This window comes from Gossypium hirsutum, chromosome A11 (assembly GCF_007990345.1).
Source record: "Gossypium hirsutum isolate 1008001.06 chromosome A11, Gossypium_hirsutum_v2.1, whole genome shotgun sequence".
Classification (NCBI taxonomy): Eukaryota; Viridiplantae; Streptophyta; class Magnoliopsida; order Malvales; family Malvaceae; genus Gossypium; species Gossypium hirsutum.
Window position 1 is genome coordinate 8217999 of NC_053434.1, and position 21197 is coordinate 8239195.

The following is a 21197-nucleotide window of genomic DNA, read 5'->3' on the forward strand; positions in this document are numbered from 1 at the left end:
TCAAAATTGTTTCTGTTGATAAGGTTAAGTGTGCGGTATTCAATCAACCGAAACATCATGAGAAAAAGAAAATGTCCAATAATTGAGTATTCATAGCCATTCAAATTGGATTTAAAGAAAGGAAAAGCAAGTTGGAACAGTGGGTTGAATGTCTCTAGTCCCAAAAGTGGGTTGAGCCAGCAAAGCCCAATATTAATATGTGGATTACAGCCCATATACTCCCACCAGATTTTTTTGCCTTTCATGTTCAAACGAAGTTTCACTCTTCACCAATCTTATAGCAATCGTACCGTCTTAGAGCATCGATTTTTCGTTCAACTTAATGAATCCTTGGCTCATGCAAAAATTTTAAAATTTTAATTTATAAAAATCTATAAATATATTCGATTGTTTTTAATCAATTCAACTTGTTTTTATATATTAAACTATTCATTAATTTTAAAGTAATGATTAAATTGTAGATTTTTATTTCAATTAATCAATCTAATCTAATTCTGACAATTATGTTTTTACTTCTCGAGTTGACATATAAAAATAAAAAAAAGTAACTGATAACTTAGAAGTCCCTCAAGTCTTTTTCCTCTATTTATTTTAAGGTAAATTATTAAAATAATCACTTTTGTTTATCTCAAGTTACATTTTAGTCTGTTAATGTGTTGTAACATTTTAGTCATTAAGCTGTTAATTGTCATTAACGGTGTAACAGTAAGTTGCCATGGCACATTAAATCATCATTTCATACAAAAATTTAGGTTAAATTATACAATTGGTAATCATATTTTTTTGGGAGCAATTTTTTTTTCTTTATGTTCTTTTTAACTTTTTTTTCTTCTTCTTTTTCCAATCTCTTCTGCTTATCCCTTGTTTTCCTCCTTTCTCCATCTCTTTTGTTGGAAAAATTGTAATTTATGGGAATTTTGAGGCATATTCTCAATTGATAAAGATGAAGAGTTGAATCATAAAATTATGGTTTCATATTCTACTCCATGAGACCTTTACAACGGTATATCAAATGCTCAAAATGGTTGAGTGATGAATGAGAAATTGATGCTCAAAGTAAGCTACTTGAAAATATTTGTTGAGGAAAATAAAAGTTTAGATCTCACATTGGTTAAATACTAAGTGTGAGATGTATATATATATGCGAACCCACTTAAAGAGTAATTGAATGATTAAGTTTGAAATTTTGCAAACGTGGTTGGGGTTCAACTCTATATAAAATTTTATTTAAAAGGACATATTTTGATTTTAATTTATTCTAATCAATTTGATTTAATTGCCCTTTCAATGCAACTTTTCTCTCCAAAATTCTTCTATTTTTCTCTTCATATTTTCCAACGGTTCGATGATAGAAAAATGCATTGTTTGTTCGTTGATCACTACAGAGGTGCTATACTTCGATCATCATGTTGTTGTATCCTGAGAGACATTCGACCAACGTTTCTCCAAGTACCATAGGAGTGGCTAAATTTGTCTTAAGGAAATTATGTAAAACATGCCTCAACATCTAGTAAAACTCATTTCTTCTTTTTGATTTCTAATTTTGTTATGTTATTTATTGATTTTTCATAACCGATAATCTAAATATAAATTATTCATTTATTTTATTTTATATACATAAATGTTTGTTTATATTTATATATTTTTGTTCGGTAGCGTGTTTTCTCCAATACTTTTAACGTAGCTTTTCTATATTTTACATTTGTTAAAACTAAAGGGATAGAAGAAAAGGAAAATAAAGAAAGAAAAAGAAAAAATTAAATTGTTAAAAAATTAGAGTATAAAGACTAGTTTTAACAAATGAAAAATATAGAAAAACTATGTTAAAAGAGATGGAGAAGGGAGGAAGAGAGAAAGAAACAAAAGAGAAGGAGAAACAACGAAAAAAAAAGAAAGTTAAAAAGAATATAAAAGAAAAAAATTAAATTGCTCAAAACAAAAAATACAATGACCAATTGTATAATTCAACTTAAAAATTTTTGTTTGAAATGATAATTTAATATGCCACGTTAACTTACTATTACACCGTTAACGACAATTAATGATTTAGCGATTAAAATATTACAACATTAAAATATAACTGAGGTAAACAAAAGTTACCCTTTATTTTAAATATATAAGTTTTAGATTTAGGATTTTATGATTTTAGGAGGTAAATTTTATAAAAAAATATATATTTATTTTAAAAATTACATTAACAAAAAATGCAAATGATAAATGAAAAAGTACCAATACTAACAAGTTGTTTTAGAGAGTCCTTAATTTACTCTATTGGGTTTATGGAATTGGAAAAGCTTAAACCTTGAATTTTAGACTTAATAGCATGCAAAATCAAATTGTGCCATCTAAAATGTAAATCCGAGATTTTGGCCTTTTGTTCGTTCGACACTATCACCATACCCGCCCTTCTAAGGCTACGCCCGACTCTCAAAGCTAGCTAGGAAGGACTAACCCTCCTATCTCCAGCCATCCACCCTCAAAACGTCACCACTTTGCTCTCTCGCTTCTCCATCTTGACCACTGGAGATTCCGAATGATGGGCCTTGAACGAAAGCTCGAGTTTTTTGAGGTTGCTCATGGCAGTCGACGGTTTGGCCGTTGAGTAGCCGATTGCCACTCCCTTCGCCATATCCTATTCACTTCCATGTTGCCGGCGATCGACCATTTTCCAACAGGAAAGGCACGATATTTCGAAATAATAACTTCTTGGCCAGGCGTGTAGCCTTGATTTCGCCTTACGGAGTGATAGCTTTCACGAAATGAAATATTGTATAATAATAATAAACCTTAAGAATTTCAAAGGAAAAAATATCATTTGCTGATCAACTAAATCATTAGACACTGAACCAACTTTCTTAATTAATATCTGCACAAATATATAGAGGTTAATACAGATGTGGGATCGTTTCAATGCCATCGTCTAAATATAAGGATATAGCAAATCTTCGGCCATTCATGCTCGTTAGAGTTTTTCAATGAGCATTTTCACTTGCCATGACGTTGCTGATATGAACTTTTATTGGATGCTAATGCAACAAAAAAGGCTGCTTCCTTAATAAATGAACTTTTTAGCATGCATGGGATAAGTTGGCAATGCCATCAATCTGTTGAGTTGGGTTGCACGATCCGTTTAGCTCTCCCTTCTGGTAGTCCGATGAATAGTTCAGTCTCCACGTCGGAGCTCGGATTGCTTTCATCATTTGCTTCTTCATTCTCATTCACCTCCTTTGATCCTTTCCCTGGCAACAGACCGTACTGACAAACACGGCATTGTAGTTGATATCAATGGCATGGATACATGAGACAATGTGCTTGCAATCAAATCCCAATTACTTATGGGCTTATTGCAAACCTAAGGCTTACCTTTTCACAAAGCTTTGCATTTTCAGCGGCTAGGACTTCCTCCTGCGATTTGGCCAAAAACATTGACACAGTTGTTAGCAAACAGCTCGTCACTCATTCAAGGAAACTTGTATTTATATATTTTAGTATGTAGAGATCTTATATCATGTTATACAGAATGCTCAACACCGAGGCATTACCTTTTCTTTCAATTTCTCTATTTGGTCCTTGAAAACTTTGGCCTGGAAAGTAGAGAAAGGGTTAATAACAAGTTTAAGCTTTCAAATTTGTAGGATGTTGGTTGGTATTGTTAAATGTTAACCTTTCTGGCTCTGACGCGGGTTACGCTCCTTTCCAATTGTTGTTCAATCTGTTGTAGTTCTTCTAGTGTGCATGAACCCAAATTCTCTCCCAGCAGCTTCCTGAGGCAAATTCACACTCAAGTCTCCCTTCAGTCTTTCAATGTATTACACATCACTAACCACAAAATTTAAGAAAGGAGAGGGCGGGGGGACTAGGTCTAATACCGTCTTGAAACTTCAAGAAGCTCTATTTTCTTCAGCATCTTTTCTGCTTCAGTCTTCAGATGCTGCCACTTCAGTCAATGTGCATGGAAAAAAAAACAACTAAACCCCGATCAGTATGATACTATTATATGCCGTGTTATAACAGACAATACTCCTCATGACCAATCCAAACTGGCACGTCTTATGGTCTACGCTGTGGCAATTGAGGGCAATAACTAGCCAATGGATGTACACTCACATATATTACTTTGGATTAATTCGAATGTATGTGTTAAATTAAAATCAGGTATGTTAAATATTTTTTAAGTTATATATATATATTAAAAAACATCACTGTTCAAATATATATCAAACACGAAAAAAGTGTAAATTTTTTTTTTAAAAGTGACTATACATAATATATAGAAAAAAGAGACATGCATAGAATTTTACTAGGTGAAAAGGTTAGGGTTTCACCTAAGGTGTTGACATGTTCCTCGCTCATAATTAACGAAAACTTACGCATGGAATATATTTCGATTAAAAAGTAAATAAAAGGGGTAGAGGAACCTTAACCTGCATGCTTTGTTCAGTTGGCTTGACTCGATTATCCTTGGTATGCCTCAAGTAACGTGCTATTGTCTCCTGCATGCTAAAGAATGAAATCCAATGCCGACCCCAATCAATGAAAATCTCTTGTTTCAGAAAATAAGAAACACCACTCCAAGTATTAAAAGCTTCAAATAAGAACATAGGAACCATGCAATAAAAATATAGACCAACAGTTCCCAGAATAGCATATGGTCTTGTATGTTGACTCGAAAGGTAACCAGCAGGTAAACTATGGTTCCCCTCAATTTACATTAGTTGAAAGAGCCATCATTGGCTTAAACTATGTCATGCGGAGACAAAGTTAAAATGATGACCTACTTAGTATTCCCTGCTAATTATGCTAGAAAATTGCGTGACTGTAAGTCAATTATTGCATGTGCTTCTCAAATAGGACTCTGGATGGATATGCCAATTGCCAAGAGATTGGTTGGTTACTACAATAGTCCTTTGCACTTTCAAAAAATAAATAAAAGGATAAAGCAATCAACTTTAGCTATATAATGGTTTTCTTTATCCATTATAGATCATATCATCTTCATGCAATAGTGAGTTAGTGACAGCCACAAGTAAATTTTAGGCCCCTATTTATATACAAACATGCAATGGTGATTGCAAACAGTACTGAAGACAAAGTTTTAACTATTTTCATGGTGGGTTTGGATGGTTGAAGATGTGACTCCCAAAATAGTATGATAGAAACAAAGATATCTACTAATAGCACAAGCATTGTTTCCCACATCAAAAGTCAAAATAAGTCACCCTTCCACTTTAGGAAAGGGTAGATTGTCTAAAGTTACAACTCTTTCGTCCCTACCTACTTACCAGTCTTGAAATTGAAATAGTGTTATGCTTATACACAAGAATTTCTTTATATTACCCTAAAGTTAATAACAATGCCTGATAGGTCAACAAAAGTTGTATCTATTTTTCTTGGGTAAAACATTATGGTTTTGGAGAAGGAATAGGTTAGATTTCACTTCGTCATAGCTCACAAGCTAGCAATTGAGTTACTAAAAGAACTGACATTTCTTAATTGTTCTTACAATTAATCTTATGTTAAAACAGCATCAAATATAGTTTGACTTGGTTCTTGGAAACCCCACATGAATTACCAACATTAATCTTGACAGGCATTCACACATCAACTCAAACCTGTATCGTATGAAATATTGAAGGATACTTTAAAACAGTTTTTGTTAGATCAAACAACCCTAGGTTGCAAATCCTGCATATAAACTAATATTGTATTATATATACACACATATATGTAATTGATAATTTATTAAATGGGGGGAGGGGGGGGATTGTCAAATTAACTAGAGAAATGGTAAACACAAATTAGCGGGATGTTTTAGATGCAAAGGTAATCGTACCTAGAGCTTGCAAATTCATAGGGCTTGCCTCTGGGAGAGAAAATTATAAGAGCAACCTCAACATCACAAAGAACTGATAGCTCAAACGCCTTCTTTAGCAAACCATTTCGACGCTTAGAGAAGGTCACTTGCCTGCTTGTAGGGTTCTCTATGCGCTTCATTTGAGTCTTTCCCCTCACCATCTTCACTATAGACAGAAACAGAAAAATTAACAAAACATGAAACATAGCAAGAATGTTAGAAGAAATCCAACCCGATAAAACCCTGAAAACCTTTTTTTTTTCCCTTTTTGGTTCTCTTTTAATGTTGTTAGAAGAAAAACAAGCCAAGTAAACTGAGAAATAATAGAGATTTGTATGGTAATACGAGGGTGAGGAAACTGAGGGATAAGTTGGTGGTTTCATTGCTTCAATGAAAACAACACACAAAAAAACAGAATGTTCTTTGGTGTAAACTGTACTGGAAAAAAAACCCCAAAATTTGTGGGAAAAAAATATCCCCATAGGCCATAGTCCATGATAAAATGAGAGCAAAAAGAAGAAAACCTTACCGGAAAAGCAAGGCAAGAACTTCCAACTTCTTCTATGTTCTTCTGAAGAAAAAAAAGAAAGAAAACTGATGAATAAGAACAAAGGAGATGAGGGAACAAAAGCTATAAAATTCAACAAACATTTTGAAGAAATTTAAAGGTGTATGAATTATGATCTGATCCCTTCAAAGTTCAAACATAGCTTTGAAGAAGTAAACGTGAAAAAAAGAGCTCATCAAACTAAAAAAACTTACATACCAAAGAAACAAAAAAAAATGGGAAAGAAGAAACCCAGAAAGCCTAGAAAAGAAAAAAAGACCAAATCCAGGAAAAAAACCAAAATAATAAAGAAAACTTCTTGTTTATGAAGATCACTCAGAAGACCCAAGATTAGAAATTATTATTTTGATTGGTTTATAAGGACAGTCCCTTTTGTTAGTAACCAAAAAAAATAATAATAAAAAACCCAAAACCACAAACATCAACCTTTTATTATTCATCTATCCTTTAGCTTTTATCTTGCTTCCTCTATCACTGTAGAGCAAAGAGCATATACTTGTATATATAGTAAATTAAAAATAAAATATCTTTTTGTCTGAAACCTAATATGTTACTTATTTTGGTAAACTCATAATACAAACCCAAAAGATAGAACATACATAAAAATGGAAAATTTTACTAAAAGAATGTAAAGAAATGGTTTAAAGAGACAGAAACGGAAACCAACTTGCTGGAAAAGCAAAAGTCCAAGCTATTTATAATAATCAAACAAACAGACTTACATTGTGTAGCGTAAGAATAGCTGAATTGGGATTTTCCTTTATGCTATCCCTTGCGGTTGAAGTTAAAAGAAAGAAAGCAGCTCGGAGTTAAAAATGGGAATTGCAATAATACAATATTAGAAAACAGGTCGATGTGGTTCGTACAATTCCGTACTTCGGGCCAATGAGGTTTCGAAAGCTCACAAAAGGTTATTTTCACTTTTTATTTGTATTCAGCCAAATACCTTGAAAACAAGTTAAACACAAAAACAAAGAGCTGAAGGAGGACCACTCCTCAACCATCCTTTTTTTCTGGTAAAGGGTAAAGCATTTAGGTTGATTAAAAACCCACTTTTATTTATTAAATCGTTTTTTAAGAAAAAAATAATTTTACCCTTTATTAATTACAATTCTGTTTATTACTCTATATTTGTGCACGTGTATCTTAATGGATGTGCCTGGACCTCTTAAAATAAAAATTATTTTATTTAAATTTTTTATAATTTATAAAATTTTAAATAATTAATAATAAAATTATATTTTCACCCTCTCAAAAATAATAAAAAAATATTAATTTAATCTTTTAAAAATTATAAAAATATAAACTATTAAAATTATGAATTTATATTTTTGTTATCGTAAAAACATACAATTTAATTTCAGCCCCTACAAAAAAATTTCTACCTACATCATTGTGTATCTTCTATTTTGTGAATGAAAGTTTATTACCTTTCGGAATTAATCTAATAACTATCATCAAAATTAATTATCATTGGATTGTTGAATTGTATTTTTGTCTATCTACTAAAAATGAGTAAATTCGCTTTGTATGTTAGATGAGTGAGTAAGACTGCCTTGCTAAAATTTGGTGTATATATAAGATATAATAATAATTTTAGTCTTCAACTTTTACACATTTATTCAACTTGACACCTATTCTTTTTATTGGAAGTAAATTAGAAAAATTTTAAACTAATAAATTTAAAGAATCGTAGAGGTCTTAATAAAAAAATTTTAAAAAATCAATTAAGCCCTTTTAAAATTTTAAAATTATTTAAAAGATGTAAATAAAAGTTATAAAAATGTTAAAATTCTTATTAAAAAATAACAATACCGGCCCAACTCTTGGGTTGATATTTATATTTTTTAAGAAAAATGTTATAACTTTTGTTTATTTTTAATGATTTTTAAATAATTTTAAATTTTAAAAGAGTTTAATTGATTTTTTTTTAAATTTGTTACTGCTAATGCCTTTTTTACCCTTTAGCCCTATCAGTTTCAAAAATTTCTAATTTACTTTCATTAAAAGAGTAGGGGTCAAATTGAATAAATATTTAAAATTTGAGGGCTAATTTTTTATTATACATTGTATATAAACACCAAAACAAACATTTAACAGTTCAAGTTTAACAGAGAAGTTTTTTTACTTACTCATCTAATTTACTCCGTTTTTTCAATAAAGTGGCTAAAATACAATCCAGAGTAATAGTACAAGGGGTTTTGTGGTATTTTTAACTATCTATATTTCCTTTATTTATTTATGTTCATATCTCAATCATTTTTTTTCATTAAAAGCTTCTAAATAATGGTCACTTTTAAATAAAATTATTTTAATAAAATCATCTCAAGATTAATATATCACTAAATTAAAAATTTATTTTAATTAAATTTAATTATATTTTAATAAAAAAGTAAAATATGTTTAATTTTATACCACTTCAATAATTAAATTCTCATTATTTTGTGATTAAAAGAGGGAAAATGAATAAACAAGATAGAAAAAACATAAATAAGTAATAACAATAGTATAATTATCTTTTTATTTAAAACTTAATTAATATATATATAAAGCGAATTTATGAAATTTTCTTCGAACTGGGCTGAGTAAGTGAGTACGCATTCTTGAAACATAGGGCATAAGTGTCTTTTAACGAACTTTTTTTTATCCATTTTTTTAGAATTTTTAAAAAAAAAAATATGTTATGAAATATATAAATATATATATATTTGATCTAATAATTTTGAACAAAATAAAATGGATTAAGTTCTATATTACTCTTCAAATTTTAAAACATTCTAATAACTTTTCAAACAATAAAAGATTGTATGAAATTGTGATTTTATGTCATTTTTATCCTTTTTCCAATTGAAGAATAACAAATTAAATTTTTCTTCTTGATTTGTAGTATTTTTAGTTGGATTTAAATTTTTTTCAAGAGAAAAAAGGTCAAAATCAAAAGAAAAATGTAATTTGTTATTCTCCTATTGAAAAAAAATAAGGGTAACATAAAATTATAATTTCATACCATCTTTTATCATATGGTTCCAATAATGCCTTTTTGTTAAACATTATCTTAACTTCTTTATTAAATGGAAAATAATGACATATGTTTCCATACAATATTGTTATCTCCAGGGCTTGATTACAACTTTAATCCCCATCACGGGGACATATGATGGAATTAATCTTATAATGTTGTAGGAGAAATAATAAATATAAGATATATAGGCTAAATTACTAAAAAAATCCTTCAAAAATTAATTGGGTTTTTGGAAAGTGCAATTGATTGGACTCTTAATTTAAAAATAATAATAAACCAAGCCTTCTGAATTGTCATTTCCGTTATGGCCTTTGACGAACCATTAAGTGCTAACATTGTGGGTGATGTAGCAGTTGAGATGACATGAAGGGCTTAATTGATTATTATTATTATTATTATTATTTTACGAGGGCTTAATTGAGTTAATTAAAAAAAAATCAAATAAGCCCTCCATGTCAACGTTTTTCTATGTCACTCGCCATGTCAGTAGCCACGTTATCAAAATTTTTATGTCAATCACCACATCACCCATCAAATCAGTACTTAATAATCTAACAGGAACCTTAACGAAAATAACGGTTCAAAAGATCCAATTAATTATTATTTTTAAATTAAAAGTCTAATTAATTACAATTTTTAAAAAACCAATTTGATTTTTAAATAGCGTAAGCACAAAAAATATATCAATATTTCATCCTAGAAAATTAATTAAAATATGATAAAAAAAAGTTATATCAGTGAGAACTTATTCAATCTTGTGTTTACTTGTTATCGAGGCAACGTTATATCTGATCATATTTATTTATTTCGTATACAGAAACATATAACAGAATACATGTACAAATAAAAGAATGATAAAGAAAATAAGATTTTAGTGGTAATATATAAATTGTAGGCTTCAAGTGGGTACTGGGCTAGGTTTCTTTAGTCGATGAGCGAAGGCTCGAAGCCCCCACTCCCCGTCTCTGCAAAAAGATTATATCCAATAAAATAGATTTTTAAAAAAATATTAAGCTGTTTAAACGAGTTTGATTTGACCTAAATTTTTTTAAGTTTATAATATTTTATATTATGTTATTTTTATATGTTATGTATTATACTACATACTATTACAATATAAACATTAATAATGCTAACATAACTATAAATAAAAATGTTAAATATTAAACTAAAAATAATATAAAATGAACTTGGATTAAATATTTACAAAATAGAGTAGAATTTTATACTAATATTTTGATTCAAGCTAATCTTAAGTAAATATAAAATATCTTAATATTATACCTGAATATAATCTGACTATAAATACCTCTAGAACTACACCTACGTTTACGCATTAAGCATAAAGTTGATAAAATTATGTAATTTTTCATGTTTCAAAAGGGCTAGGCTCCGATGTCTAGATTTTTTTCACATTGTTAATCCATATTATTTGTACTTCTGTCCCTACCTTTTTTTTTAGGGGCAGATTTCTCCAAGAGTCGGTCTGGTAAGCTTAGTTTGATTTCGATTAGGTTTAAATAAATAAATAAATTGCATTTTGGCTCAGCTTGATTCTACCTAATCTGAATTTAATTTAAATAATAAAATGTATTTTTAAATTAAAATTTAATTATAAAAAATGTATAAAACAGCAACTAAAAAGTATGTTTTTAATATTTTATTGATTTTTAAATAATAAAACAAGATTTTTAGATGACCCAGTCCAGTCTGAAAATAAATTTAGATTTGAAAAATATTTGGAAACTAAACCTCCGACCAAACTAATCCAACCCATAAAAATACCTCTAGAGGAGATCCCATCTATATTAACCGTCTAATTTTTTTAGTGGTTTGTTTAGATATAACTTCTTTGAAAACTTGACATATCAGTACTATGGCACATTCTAATGTGAAAACCCTTGAAATATACATAAGATAGATTTTGTAAGAATAAGAGCAACTTTTGAAGGAAGTGATGGTCTTTTAAGAGTAGGAATCTTTTGTTAAGATATGGAAAATGTTTTATAAAATAATAAATAAGAATCAAATAACATAATTAGTTATATACAAGTATTTGATTCATAAAGCACTAAGTTTTTTGACCAATTGAACATCAAACTCAACCATAAATATACCATTCAGGATGATATGGTATGATTTTGCAATATCCTCAGCTTCAGCCAATAGAAGCTACCAGTTTTATCCAAATCTTATGGGTTGAAATATCAACTCTAATGCACAGCCTCTGCTGTTATCCTTCCATCCCAAGAAGGCGTTGCCTTCTTCAGGCCCCCAAATATCCATCAAAACCAAGGAATTTTTAAAGGAGGAAAATTAAGTACCAACGCATTTATTTAAAGATAGCATGTATTAGGACCATGTAAGCAACGTACAGAACAAGTTAAACAACATACTAGTACACAAAAATCTTATCAAGTCAACTGCATCAGCATGGCTCATCCACCCCATCAAACAATATCATCCAACATCTTATCGCCAGCTTTTGACAAGTTTTTACGCAGCAACCTGGGTGAGAAAATTGCTATCACCAATGGGTTCTTCCTAAGGCAGTAAAAGAAATCATCTCTGCTAATTCTCCCATCGTTGTCCGTATCAAATAGATTGAACAGCCCTTGGACCTACAAGTACCCACTGCCGCACTTAAAAATACTTTTCACAAAAAAATTCCCATTTAGTTTCTTTTCTTTACCTCATCATCATCCAGCTCTCGAAATGTGTGTCTAAGAACATCTGCCAACTGAACCAGAAGCAAAAATACACAAAACCGTTAATCTTTTGATCCTAAAGGCACAAAGGTCTAAACAGATGAAAATGACCAAGTACGAAGTACAAACTATGGGAAAGGAAAGAAAGAACCACATACTTCTTTCTTCGTACAAAAGTTATCTCCATCTGTATCACATTCAGCGAAGGCTAGTTCACATGCTTGCCTGAAGAGTGGCAGCTTCAGAACATGAGCTGATCCAAATAAGAACTGCCAGAAAGAATAGAAGGTGAGTCATCTGTGGAAGCAAAATTTGCTTAAGCTGCCTTTGGACCAAAATTCAGGTGAAATTTTCACATTAAAATCAAGCACAAGAATAGAACAAGATTGAAGCTGACAGGCTAAGTAATAGCTTTCTTGTTTTATAAGGAAATAAAAAATAATCTAGTTTCTCTATTTTGTCAGGCAACCAATAACGAAAAACATGAAGTGCGGTTTCACCCATAACATGAGTATGCCTCTAAAGAGTTACCATCTGTATATCTGCTCTTAAATTTTGCTCTAATATTGAGCCATCAGCAGACTATTAAAACTTTATATCCATATTCTATAGGCAAGACAGCAGCAGCATTAGCAGCAGCGGCAATAAATCTAATTAGTCCATGCAGGAGAAGAGAAGTTTAGGTCTTCAGGTAAACCAGGTTCAATTTACGGGAATGTAGTTCATCATGTTCTTAAAGTAAAATGATTCTCTAGATATGATTGGTGCACTATAGCTCTACATTGATATGCTGCAATGATCTTGGTCAGGGAGCAACATACTAAAGTGTAGTGCTAACAAGAAGACACAAATAAACAGAACTAGGAAATCCACCGGGAGGCATGGACAGTTGATCTACCTGCTTAAATGTAATGGATCCATTCTTCTCCACATCAAGGAACCCAAAAATCTATATTCGAGAAAATAATTACAATACAAGAGAAATGAAAAAAAAAAAGTTATGAGAAAGAAAATATTACTAAGATACTTATAAGTAAACCATATCCAAACATCAACAGACAGGAAAAGGACAAATGACCTCTTCAGAAAGTGTACAAGCCTTTAGTTGTAGAACCCTTAAAAAATCATGAGGTTTAACACAGCCACTGCAAGAGAGATGATTCAAAGCTTAAAATATTACTAGAAAAAGAAAGGAACAAACATCCTTCAGGGTTTATGAATTAAAGGTGGATGGTTCTACAAGTCAGGCATTACTCTTGGTTGGCTCAGTAACAGGAAGTCAAGAATACTTCTCATCATAAATGCTTTGACAATACCTGGGGTCTGGATTCATGGAAAGAAACTTATCCAGAAAGTCCACGGCCTCCAAGCTGCTTATGTGGTATAACTGCAAAATGAGATAAAATGGTTTGAGGAGTAATTGGAGAAAAACACAGGAGTAAGCATCGTCATAGAAAGCATTATAGACATGGTTAAATCAACTTGAAAACAAAAATGTATTTTCATGGGAAGACAGAAGAATATGAGTTTGTTCAACTTTAAGGAATTTCAATGCCTAACTCACCGATTCAATTCTGGCCATTTCAACCATATAACTCCAGGGCTTGTCCTGCCAAATTTATGTTGAAACAACTATTAGCACAAATTATAAAAGTAATGAGATCCATTTCTCAGTATAAATTAACGCAAATAAATACTCAAATGCCAAGATGTTCATTACAGGATCTTTTTCCAGAAAAAAAGATAGAGCAACCAATAATTCAGAAAATGCACTAGGAGTTAGTCAATTAGTGAATAATATACTTGCTCCTCTATATCAATACATCCACTGAAAAGAAGTAACATGAATTGCCCTTTAGTGGTACTAAATTAAATGCAGTACCTTCTCCATCTTGATTCTTTTTTTCTACTTCTACCAATCTCCATCAAAAAAATTTTACAAAGCATGGACGTAAACTCAAACACCCTAAACTTTCTATATAAAACTAGTATGCTTCACCTACAATACTATTAGTAAATAGAGAAAAGTAGGGTAATATATATAACTAAAAGAATGTTCTTAAGAAACTAGAAGGTTTAATAATGACAATTCTAGCATACATAATTTACAAAATCACATCTGCAAATCTTCTAGAAGATTTATCTTAAGTAAAAATCTCTATTTTCCGCAAGTACCTAGTTTATGCAAGCTTCATTTCCAATAAATTTACTACTATAAAATAAAACAATTTCCTACACATAAGCAATTGCATAAGCAGTTAATTTAAGATATCTTTTCGGCACAAAAATTCCCAATTGCACTTCAAGATAAATTACATGTCATGGGACCCCAATTTCTAATAAAGTTAATTCCTTTCATCTATTTAGAAGTTTACAAACAACCAATGAGGGAAGCCAGACCTGTTGTAGCTGAGCAGCTTTCATGAGAAGCATTAAATCCCCATAAGAATGAGATGTTTGTACAACATTGAGTGCACTTGCCATAGCTCGACCAGTCTGCCCACACACATATGAACCAGTAAATATTCTACAGACCCCAACATAACCAGGAAAAACAAAATTACATGTAGATTACTTTAGCATATCGAAATACATATATATGTGTATGCATGACAAGCCAATTTCTATAGAATGTACACTGGATGTCTTCTATATAACTTCCAAAGACTCACCCTCTCAGCAAAGCGGACAGCATTTTGTTTTTGATGATCAGAGGGCATAATGAGAGGAAGATACTCTACCTGTCAATTAAGAAAACTGAGTATTAGATTTAACAGATTGTAAAATTCTCTGAACTGCAGTCACAACAATGAAAATTTAAATTAGATAAGGTAGGTCGTATACCTCCATAAAATTGTGAAACTGAGTAAACATTCTAAACATGAGCTTAGGCAAAGAAATAAACCCCCTAAACAAGATAAAATAAAGATATTTAGACAATGCACAGAGAAAAAAACAAAAGAAAGGACAGTATGCTTGACCATAGAAACCAAGTCCTACCAAGATTGATCAAAGTGTACATGAGGATAACGAACAATTATGGGTTGAATTGGATGACCAGCAATGAATGCACCAAGTTGAAAAGAAATAAGGGCCTTTCCGTTAGTCGTAGTTCCCTCAGGAAATAGTAGCACTCTAGGAAATACATTACATGAAGCCCTTCTCTGTTTTTACAACCTTGAAAGCAATTTTCTGTATCAAATAGCTTATAACTTGACAAAAATCATATAAATTCACTTCATTTGAATTAATAGGTTCATGAACAATTAATCAATTCTATCGTATTCATTACCTGACTTTTATGGGGTTCAAAACAACTATGCCAGACAAGCCAAAAAGGAAAAAACAAATGTCTTGAAACTTCCTACCTTTATTTCATTTACAGCATTCTTTCTTGATGTTGGTGAGAATCTATTGACATATATCACCTGCGAACGTGAAAGAATAGTTCAGTACACACATAAAGGAAATAGCAAAACAGATTATCAAAATTAGAATAGTAGATTACCTGCATTGCCCTAATAATAGTTCCAACAAACGGTATCGAATCATGGGACTCTGAGGCAACAATTGTTGGAAATAATTCATAGAAATAAAAAATTGGTTCAATATATGATACATGATTAGATACAACAACTGGAGCAATCTCCCTCGGAGCTGGTTTTCCTTTTCTTCTAATCCAATGATAACTGCAGGTAAAGACGAACAGAAACGGGAAGGGTTCCGTTCAACTTATGGTAAATAGGAAAAATATCAACCTCAAAGTAATATTTTTAGATTATTTTGAACTTACCCAAAAGAGAATAAAATAAAGCGAGCGCAAACCCTAGTGACCCACATGAGTCTACACCTCCATTTGGGCATTGGATTTTGCTTATCCCTCCACCCCGCTAACGCAACCTTGGTCGCCATATAACCTACTACCAAAGACGCCCCAAACAGGACTAACCTCGCTAACGCAATCGGCAAACATAGTACGATCTTTATTACTTCGTAAATCCCGGAAATAAACGGCGTCTCGTTCCGAAACGGGTCAACAGTGGTGGATGCAGGAACCGAGAACCCGCCAGACCTCAGAAACTCGTAAGGATTCGGAGAGCTGTGGTGTCCATTCTCGTTGTGGGTTCGGCCGTGATTGTGATTCTGGTGAAGAATGGTGGTTGGGAGGGAAGATTGTAGATTGGAGGGTTCGTAGTCTTGATCGTCGTAAACAGTGAGGACAGTCTGAGGTTGATACGAAGATGGAGAAGAGAGAAGCGGTGACGTCATATCAAGCTCCATCATTTCACTGAACCAAAGGTGAATATCAGCGGAAAGGAACTCCTTTGTCGGGTTTCTTTCTGTGTGTGTGTTTGGATGAATGGAAAATAAAAAAGGAGGGATGTAAGGAAGGATAGTGGAGTTGAGGGATTTTATACAGTGGGGCATGGGAGTTTAATTTGTTTCGTTTCTAATATAATTTTATATTTGTCGGCACGTGTGGATTATTATTATTATTAGCATCACTAAAACATTGGGGTTTGGGAGGGCAGAAAGGATAATGGTTCATGGATTATTATAATCTATATTAAAATTAGATTTGTCAACAAAAAACGGAAAACGCTTTGAGCACAAAGGAAAATAGACGAGCTAGGTTGGCGAAGGAGTTCATGATTTTAAGGTTTGTTGTCAGCTACGATTCTGGTAGAAAGTTAGTTTCTTATACGGACACTTTATTGAGAGCAATAGTTATTAAACATGACTCACAACTTTTAGAGATTATAAGGTTCGTTGTCAGCGACGATTCTAGTAGAAAGTTGGTCTCTTATAGGGACACTTTGTTGAGAATAATAGTTAATAAACATGACTCACAACTTTTAGAAGATAAAACGAAACTTATGAAAACAGATTCTAAAGGGGATGAACCTATTCCAGATAATGACGTAGTTGAAGAAGAAGGTGTAATTCATATCACTTTGTCTAAAGAGGAACGAAAACTCATTTGCAGTCAATGGAGAAATATGCTAATTGTTAAATTGTTTGGGAAAATAACTTGGTATCAATACCTTATATTCAAGTTGAGGCAGTTACAGAAGCCTAAAGTTGATTGATTTGGGCTATGATTTTTTCTTTGCTAAACTTGAGAATGATAAGGATTACGAACAAGTTATCAAGGGAGGTCTTTGGTTCATTGGAGGAAGATTCTTTGCTATGCAAAAAATGGCTTCAAACTTTAGAGCCTTAGAGGCGATGTTTAACTCCGTTGCAATGTGGATGAGGTTACCTGAACTTCCCATTGAATACTATGATCCAAAGATTTTCACAAAGATCGTTTGAAGTTTGGGAGTTCCATTGTCGACCGGCAGCTTTACTATGTCAAGTGAGAGGGGTAAATTCACTAGATTATGAATGCAAGTTGATCTGAACAAACCATTATAATAGAAGGAAGGATACAATGCATCATTTATGAGAGAATTTATGTATTGTGTTTTTTTATGTAACCTAGTAGGTCCCAAATTGGAGACTTGTACACAAAGCTCACCAGTTGTGAAGGAACAACCAACAAATGTGATAGAAGATTTGACATCTTTGTTGGCGACTGAAAATGGAACTCGATGAACTATTGACCAAAAGAAGATCGTTGATATAAAGAGAGCCTAAACTTTAGGTCGTGGATGCTAGTTAGTAGACACAAGCCCAAATAAAAGAAAAGTTTAGGGGGGCATGGGTAAAGAAATTAAGGCTTTAAAGCTTGAAAAGCAAAAAGTAATGGAAAAAATTAGGGCAAACTAGCACATGATAGGAAAAAGGCACACTCTACCCTAAGTTCGAGTACTCACAAGAAATTGAATTCAGGAAGAGAAAATACATTAATTAAAGGAGTCGACGTTGGTCATAAGAATCTGGGGAAAGAAAACCAACCCCCTAATTTTACTTTTAACCGTGCCACGACATATGAATGACGAGCAGAGAATCAACATAAAATATTAGGACTTAGAATGACTTAACTGCAAGTGTGATATGTAACACCCCCACGCCCGAAACCGTCACCGGAGTCAAGCTTGAGGTGTTACTAAACTTATCTTACCTTTTAAACAACTCTAAACCACTTATTTTAATTTTTGGAATAAACTGTTTTTCTGCGTCATGGTTGCTTAAAAATTCATTTCTCGAGTTTCAAAACTCAAAGTTAAGATCCGTAAATTTTTCCTGAAACTAGACTCATATATCTATCTACTAAATTTTTTTTCTAGAATTTTTGACTTGGCCAATTAGTACAGTTTATTAGTTAAAGTTTCCCCTGTTTCAAAACTCAACTACACTGACCTCTTCTTACTACGAGCCATGTTTCTTCCTGTAAAAAAATTCATATGACTAAGCCGTTTCTTTCTCTCAAAACTAGATTCAACAAGGATTCTAACCATATAAATTACACCTTCTAATTAGTTTTTTACAATTTATGGTGAATTTCCAAAGTTGAAACAGGGGATCTAGAAATCGCTCTGACCCTGTTTCACTAAAACTCAGATATCTCATAAAATATAATACATTTACTTGTTTTGCTTATTCCATAAGAAAATATACATAATAAGCATTAATTTCATATATTATTCATCTTCAAACTATGTTTCTGCAATTTTTAGTGATTTTTCAAAGTTACGTCATTTCTGTTACTTGAATCTGTTTTTAGGTTACTTTCACATTTTTCATAATTTTCATGTGATAATCATCAATCAATCATACATATTAATAAATATGTATATCATCGGCTATTTTATTAGCTAATCACTAGCAAGTATTTACACATCATTCATTGTTCATATTATACCAAAAGTAGCTAAGTTTCTATACATGCCATACCCAAAACAAAACGTCTAGTTATACCGAGTTATTTCTTTGATAGTGTGATCGGCCTCCGACGTTTCCTTCGATCCCCGAGTGACTAGATAAGTACTATAAGAAGAAGAAAATAAAGAGATTAAGCACTAGGCTTAGTAAGCTTACAAGCAAATAAATCACAACATTCAACATAATGGATAATTATGCATAATATCATCTAACATCATAAATTTCTTTACTTCTCAATTTCTATCTTCTTCTTTATTCCCTTACCTTCTTTCTTACCTGACCTTTCCTTTTTCATAAGTATAATCTACTTTTCCTTTGCTGTTAATTCACTGTAATTTAACTCGTATCCTGACCCGTTGAACCACTCGGAATACTAAGGATACTAGGGTCGTTCCTGTCTATCAATATCCTGCCAATGCCATGTCTTTGACATGGACTTACATGAATTATTCCTGTCTCCAATGCCATATATAATATGGACTTACATGGCTCAATCCTGTCTCCAAAGCCATATTTCTAATATGGACTTACATGGCTCATTTCTGTTCTGTCCTGTCAACCCTAATATCCTAACATTCCTAGGGTTCAACCGGGGCTTTCTAACACTTTTCCTCTGTCACTCCACCTTAAATTCGACTTTACATATTTTCATAACATAAGTATATAAATGCTGGAAATTGACAATAATAATGTAAAATAAAAGAATATTGCATTTATTTACTGTAACTTACCTTGATACAAAATGTGACTAAACTTTACAATTTAGTCCTTTACTTTTTCTTTTCCCCGATCTACTCCCGAATTTCGTTCTTCTTGATCTATAATAGCAAATTTAACTTATTTAATATTCACATTTATTAAAACAGTCCTTGACCCAAACTTTTGCAAATTATATTTTTACCCCTAAACTTTCACATATTTGCACTTTTGCCCCAAGGCTCGTAAATTAAACTTCATCCTATTTTCTTATGTTTTATAACATGCTGATCATTTTTCCTTTCTATGGCAATATCAAAATCACACTCTAACATAAACTTATGACTATTGGTATTTTTTTCCAATTTAAGCCCTTTTACTCGTTTTCACTTAAAACCGAGTAGCATAAGTTGTTTAACATAATTTAAAACCTCATATTCTATCATAAAACACCAAAATACACAAATTTCATCCATGGGTATTTTTCCAAATATGAACCCTAGGCTGAATTATTGCTAGAATAAGCTTAATCAAGTTACCGGGACTCCAAAAACGTAAAGATCATTAAAAACGGGGCTTGGAATCACTTACTATGAAGCTTGAAAGTTGAAGAAACCCCAGCTATGGAGGAGAGAAAAAATCGGCAGAAACTAATTGAGAAGATGACCATTTTTGTGTAATTTTTCCCTATTTAATTCATTTAATATCCAAATGACCAAATTACCCCTCCTTACTAAACTTTCAAAATTCCTTCCATGTCCTAATTTTTGTCCATGAACTTAAAATTGGTCAAATTGTTATTTAAACCCTCCTAATTAATATTCCAAAGTAATTTCATACTAAAAACTTCTAGAATGCAAGTTTTGCAAATTATTCAATTTAGTCCCTAACCTCAACTTAAGCACTTTATGCATGAAATTTCATCACGAAATTTTCACACAATTATGCAATCATACCATGAACCTTAAAATAATAATAAAATAAATTTTTCTACCTCGGATTTGTGGTTTCGTAACCACTATTCCGTTTAGGCCCTATTTTGGGATGTTACATGATAGGTCAATTGTAATATTTGTAAGTGTTATAATAGAACACTTAGAGCATTAAAATGATCAAACCTAAGAAAGATCATTAAAGGTTAATTATACTAAACTATACCTAGAAGGACTAAATTGAATAACAAATAAAAATGTACAAATATCAATTCAACGAGATAAAGTGGTCAGTTGATATCCATGTTGCTAGTTAATTCTTGGATTAAGGATAATAAATTGCTCAAACTCCTAATTGATCCAATGTCACCATTTTACCTAATTAGACTATTTAGTTCGGTTTATCTCTCGACCTAACTAAATTAAATCGAGACAATCAAAATAGTCTGCAATAAATTCTCCTCTCGATCTCACCTATATTAAAGGCGTCAATTCTAGGTTTTGAAATCTATTTGATTTAGTCCAATTTTTATTATTTAGTCTCTAACTCAAAAACTAACTATACAACATTTCAATCAACCAACCACCA

General features: G+C 31.7%; 2 protein-coding genes across 27 annotated transcripts; both read right to left on the reverse strand.

Moving 5' to 3' along the window:
• Positions 1–2834: 2834 nt before the first annotated feature.
• On the reverse strand, positions 2835–7353 carry LOC107957281 (MADS-box protein SOC1-like). Of its 25 annotated transcripts, none has more exons than XM_016892782.2 (9): positions 7145–7353; positions 6384–6425; positions 5834–6020; positions 4425–4500; positions 3870–3931; positions 3665–3764; positions 3543–3584; positions 3364–3405; positions 2835–3255 (listed from the first exon to the last, which is right to left on the reverse strand). In XM_016892782.2, exons 3-9 carry the CDS (start codon positions 6013–6015, stop codon positions 3100–3102), a joined length of 660 nt encoding a protein of 219 aa, XP_016748271.1. In that variant the 5' UTR covers positions 6016–6020; positions 6384–6425; positions 7145–7353; the 3' UTR covers positions 2835–3099. The 25 variants fall into 25 exon arrangements, with proteins under 25 accessions (XP_016748271.1, XP_016748262.1, XP_016748270.1 ...); XM_016892773.2 differs by having other exon boundaries at positions 3870–3937; positions 7145–7347; XM_016892781.2 differs by having other exon boundaries at positions 3870–3937; positions 5834–6015; positions 6384–6422; positions 7145–7312.
• Positions 7354–11775: 4422 nt separating this feature from the next.
• LOC107957280 (lysophospholipid acyltransferase LPEAT2) lies at positions 11776–16567 on the reverse strand. Of its 2 annotated transcripts, XM_016892771.2 has the most exons (14): positions 15946–16564; positions 15661–15841; positions 15521–15580; positions 15153–15316; positions 14997–15060; positions 14825–14893; positions 14553–14648; positions 13717–13761; positions 13469–13539; positions 13231–13297; positions 13051–13101; positions 12311–12421; positions 12137–12184; positions 11776–12065 (listed from the first exon to the last, which is right to left on the reverse strand). In XM_016892771.2, exons 1-14 carry the CDS (start codon positions 16434–16436, stop codon positions 11895–11897), a joined length of 1689 nt encoding a protein of 562 aa, XP_016748260.1. In that variant the 5' UTR covers positions 16437–16564; the 3' UTR covers positions 11776–11894. The 2 variants fall into 2 exon arrangements, with proteins under 2 accessions (XP_016748260.1, XP_016748261.1); XM_016892772.2 differs by lacking the exons at positions 14997–15060; positions 15153–15316 and having other exon boundaries at positions 15946–16567.
• Between the last annotated feature and the right edge of the window lie 4630 nt (positions 16568–21197).